The following is a 5,000-nucleotide window of genomic DNA, read 5'->3' as shown; positions in this document are numbered from 1 at the left end:
ATGATTTACTGATTTTGCTTGATCAAGGTGCATTTTGAGTTTTTATTTTTCTATTTTTTTTTAGAAATGCACAAACAGACGCGCACACGCACACGCATACGCACACGCTCGCTCTCACTCTCCCTCTCACTCTCTCGCACTTGCACTCACACTCTCACGCACTCGCACTTGCACTCACACTCACACTCACACTCTCACTCTCACTCTCACATGCACACGCACACACAAACACACTCACACTCACAGAAGAAAGGAAAAAAAACATGTTTCTTATCTAATATCCTTCATAAATAGGTAATAAGGATTTGAGATTTATAAGGTCTGATTCTTTTAAGTTTTAGTCGAGTGAATGAAGTAACTGCCAGTATAAGATTTTTGAAAAACAAAACAAAAAAAACAAAAAACATATATATATACTAACAATGGATAGGAAAGAAAAATGTGCTTTGCTATCTATGCTGTTACTTTGGGACTAAAGTAACAGCAGAAAAAACACATATTATGATGTCACTTTTGTTTCTTTTGTAGAAATCCATTGTTAGTCTATAGTTGTATATGTTTTTTTCTTCGAAAATCTTACATGGATAATGACCATTCACTCTGCCAGAACCTAAAAGAATTAGAGCTTAAAAATATCAGGTCTTTATTATTAATTAATTGATTGATAAATAAATAAATTCATTCATTCATACATTCATTCATTAATTCATTCATTCTTTCATTCAATTATTCATTCATTCATTCATTCAATTATTCATTCATTCATTCATTCAATTATTCATTCATTCATTCATTCATTCATGCATTTATTTATTCATCCTTCATTTATTTATTAATTTTTCATCCATTTATTCTACATTTCAGTTAAGTGGGAGCATAAAGACTACCCTGAACAGCTGGGAAGGGGGTAAAGTTGACCTGCAGAATGGTGGGGTGTTCACCATACAGAGGAACTTCAAAAGACTGACAACCAATGACAACAGCGGCACGAAGACCACCGTGAAACTCTTCCTCAGCAATAACGAGTCCACGCAGGTAGAGGACGCAATCAGAACAGGTAATTTGTTTTATGGTAATTCATTGATTATGGCTGGCATTCTCCACTACTAATTTGCAGTTTATTTGGAGGCTGTTTCTTTGTGCTCTTTTTCTCTCATTCTTTCTTTCTTTCTTTAATCATTCTCTGCCTCTCTCTCTCTCTCTTTAATCATTCTTTGCCTCTTTCTCTCTCTCTCTCTCTCTCTCTCTCTCTCTCTCTCTCTCTCTCTCTCTCTCTCTCTCTCTCTCTCTCTCTCTCTCTCTCTCTCTCTCTCTCTCTCTCTCTCTCTCTCTCTCTCTCTCTCTCTCTCTCTCTCTCTCTCTCTCTCTCTCTCTCTCCTCTCTCTCTCTCTCTCTCTCTCTCTCTCTCTCTCTCTCTCTCTCTCTCTCTCTCTCTCTTTCTCTCTCTCTGCTCTCTCTCTCTCTCTCTCTTTCTCTCTCTTGCTCTCTCTCTTCTCTCTCTCTCTGCTCTCTCTCTCTCTCTCTCTCTCTCTCTCTCTCTCTCTCTCTCTCTCTCTCTCTCTCTCTCTCTCTCTCTCTCTCTCTCTCTCTCTCTCTCTCTCTCTCTCTCTCTCTCTCTCTCTCTCTCTCTCTCTCTCTCTCTCATTCTCATCGGCTTTTCCTTTTTTTTTTTTTTTTTTTTTTTTTTTTTTTTTTTTTTTTCCACAATTGATACATTGGTGATAAAGTGATAATATGAGTATAGTTTATATAGTTAATTGTACAGAGAGAGACCTTGTGATGCGTCCTAACATGTCTGGGCAAAAACAAATCCAGATGACTCCTTTAACACAATGAACAGAAGAGAACGTTATCCATATCCTCATTGTTTGTTTGATCTCCTTCCAGTGTGCGAAGGCTTAGATCTCCCAAGCATAGACTCGGTCATTGTTAGCCCCCCCGATGTCAGTGATGACGTAACGCTCGCTAGTCTGGAGCCCATGTGGAGAGCGCTGGAAGACGCCGTTGACCGAGGGGCTGTAAAAGCCATTGGCCTGGCGGACATCCCGGTGCGAGCTTTAGTAGAGCTGTACGAGTGGGCGAAGGTAAGGTCCCCATACCAGTGAGGATGTGTTTCCTCTTTTTGTTTTTGTTTGCTATTGTGTGTGTGAGGGGGGGGGGGAGTACCTTTCTTTTAGGTATGTAGGGATATTTTGCTAATTATTATTTTCAAGGAAATATTTATTCTTAGTTTTGTTTAGGTGTGTAGTTGGATCTTTTTTTGTGTGATGGGAAAAAAAAAGTGGGGTTATTTATTTGGTTACTTTCTTTTTTTTTTCTTTCTTTCTTCTTCTTTCTATAAAAATGCAGGAAAAGCTTAGTGGTGCAGTGCAAAAGCCCTTTTTATTATTTTTGGTAGCGTTAATCAGAATTAATCAGGTCTAAAGGTTTGTATAACATTGGCCATTCTTATCTTAAGCCATGTGATTAACTGATAAGCTAGCTGTGTAAAGAAGATGGTAAAACAGATAACTGTGCTGTATAAAACTGATCAAATTTATTTTACAATGCTTGATTACATCGTAGTTATTACTTATGGAGAGATTTTACAAATATTTAATTGTGTTTAGCATTCAAGGAACTAAGTATTTATTCTGAATATCTATTGTCCTCCGTGAGGTGTGTAAGAGAGTAATTAGAACTGCAACTAATATTTTTATATCAGTATGTCAGGAGTCCATTTCTCCAAAAGGGGAACCAATTATTGAAAATAAAAGGAAAAAATATAATTAAAGTAAGAATAGAAAAATACTGTAATTGACAAACTTTCTTTATGATGTTATGACCCATGGCATACAATACACCCCAAATAATCTTAGTTAATTACTGAATATGAAAGAACCCCCTGTACAATTAATTTTTTTTTTTCTTTAGATACATTGAAAACATATTATTTAGTCGTATGGAAAGCACATTATTTTAAGTATTCTTTGCCAGAGTATTCTAAACTTTTTTTTTTTGTACGATATGCTTTCTCTGACCAATTAGATACACCTCTATTTTTTAAGGGCAGTTTTTGAAGAAAAAGAAATGTTAAACTTATCATATATTTGCTGAAAGTTGTTTAAGTGATTTTCTCTGCAATATATGCACATATAAATTGACAATAACTGGCATCAGTTATGAAAAGAAGCCATGAGATTAAAAACTAAAATGTGTCTGCTGTGATACTTTGTCATGCCACAGTTGTTAACAAGTATATCACTATCTCTTGTGATTTTGTTGCTGTTACAAATAGTGATTGATTAATTGAAATTGTATCTTGAAGGATTCCTCATTTGTATAAAATTTATGTGTTAAAGTAGCAAAGCTACTCAGTTATATTAGGGAAACAATATACCAATATCTAATGAAGTTGAGTAGCTTAGTCATTATTTTAGATCTTTGAAAACCAGTTGATAATTTTGACTAATCATACTTTATATACGATATGTTGATTTAGTTGCTTTATAGACAATACCATGTCTAGAAATTAATAGAAAACACCTAGAACAATACATGATATGAGTGTTTGCCCATATTGATGCATATAATTTCCATTTCACTGGATTTTAGGAAGGCAGAAATAGCCTTCTAATTTAGTATATCCTCCATATGTTTTTATTGTTTTTTATATGACTCTATGTAAAGGAAGTTACATGGGTTTATAGGAATATGAATGTATGTATTTTCTTTTATCATAATTTACAGTTTATAAAGTAGTGAGAGAGGAAAGAGCAAGAGTGAACTTTCAATTTGGAGACATGGCCTCATATTAAGGCAGAGGTAAAGGGTGATATTATTTCTGAAAATTATGCCTTAGGTATATTTTCTGTACAATTAGAAGCCAATCAAGTCATATTCAAGCACATGGCAATTGAAGGTTGAACTTGAAAGAGACACTGTACTCTCTAGTAAAAAAAGAATGTATACTGCAGAGCCATCTAACATTCAAATTTTAACCCATTCACGCCAGGGCCATTCCGGCTTTGCACGTTCGCTATACCGAGGTTTTCGAAAGCATCATCCGAACGCTTCGAGATTCTCGGGCGCACGGGCCATGAGCCTGGGCTGCACGCTCGCTCACCCTGAGCGCCGGCTTTGGCCAGATATCTCATTGGCGGCGTCTGACGCGAAAACCATGAAACGTGTCAGCACGTCATCAGGCGTGAATGGGTTAATGAGCATTTCTTTCAATGATTTCAGTATTGATATCTTTATGCTACACTAGTCTTACTGACATTAACTCCATTGTAGATGGGGATTAATTTGCTTCATTGGTCCCCAGAATGGGCACTAGTGCCACCTGCGTGGCACCCAAGATGAGTTTTATTTCAGAGTGAGTGAGCTTCACCTGACATGTTGCAACTTTTTGCACTCTCTTTCATTCATTTAGTATAATACTAGAGCCATATTTGTGTTTGTCATTTGTTTGTGTTTTACCATCTTGTGAGACTCATATATGCCATGTCCTTAGGCCAAATCCTTGTTTGGCATGTATGTGTTGCCGTCCGCATTGGGTTGATTTTACACTAAGAATGAGAAACAATCCGAGACACATTGACCTACTAGTTTCTTCAGTGATACCTTATGATTATTATGAATTTAATTGTAATTATACTACACTAATGACAAAAATAATTAGCTAATAAATTGGTTTAACCAATGTGCAATACTCCAGTGTTAGAAATTATTGCATGTATACTTACCACCAGAGGTATGGCTTATACAGGTACCTCCCAGTGTCTGGACTTTTTTTTCTCCTGGCATGTATAGATGTCATCAGGTGTCAATGTGTTGATATTAACTTAAAATTAATTTCAATTTAGTGAAATAGAGTTCAACACAACTCCTACTAGCTATGAGCCTTATGCAGATGCTATGTCTCCCACAAGTAAAATAGTTTTATTGGGTATTTGTTAAATTCAGTATGGAAGTAAGGAAGAAGTCTTGCAGGGGCTTCAAAATATTTCATGCGGCAT

General features: G+C 36.1%; 1 protein-coding gene across 1 annotated transcript in view; it reads left to right on the top strand.

Annotated features, from left to right (window-relative positions):
• Gclm (Glutamate-cysteine ligase modifier subunit) overlaps positions 1-5,000 on the top strand; it is a 14,108-nt gene that overhangs the window by 7,676 nt on the left and 1,432 nt on the right. Inside the window, exons 2-3 of the mRNA XM_043022197.2 lie at positions 865-1,057; positions 1,888-2,084. Of these exons, the coding sequence (XP_042878131.1) occupies positions 865-1,057; positions 1,888-2,084 (390 nt within the window). The remainder of the gene's footprint in view (positions 1-864; positions 1,058-1,887; positions 2,085-5,000) is intronic.

This window comes from Penaeus japonicus, unplaced genomic scaffold (assembly GCF_977035675.1).
Source record: "Penaeus japonicus unplaced genomic scaffold, GWHDUDI00000001_assembly GWHDUDI00000025, whole genome shotgun sequence".
Lineage (NCBI taxonomy): Eukaryota > Metazoa > Arthropoda > Malacostraca > Decapoda > Penaeidae > Penaeus > Penaeus japonicus.
Note: the sequence above shows the minus strand (reverse complement) of the source record. Positions and strands in the feature narration are given on the sequence as shown.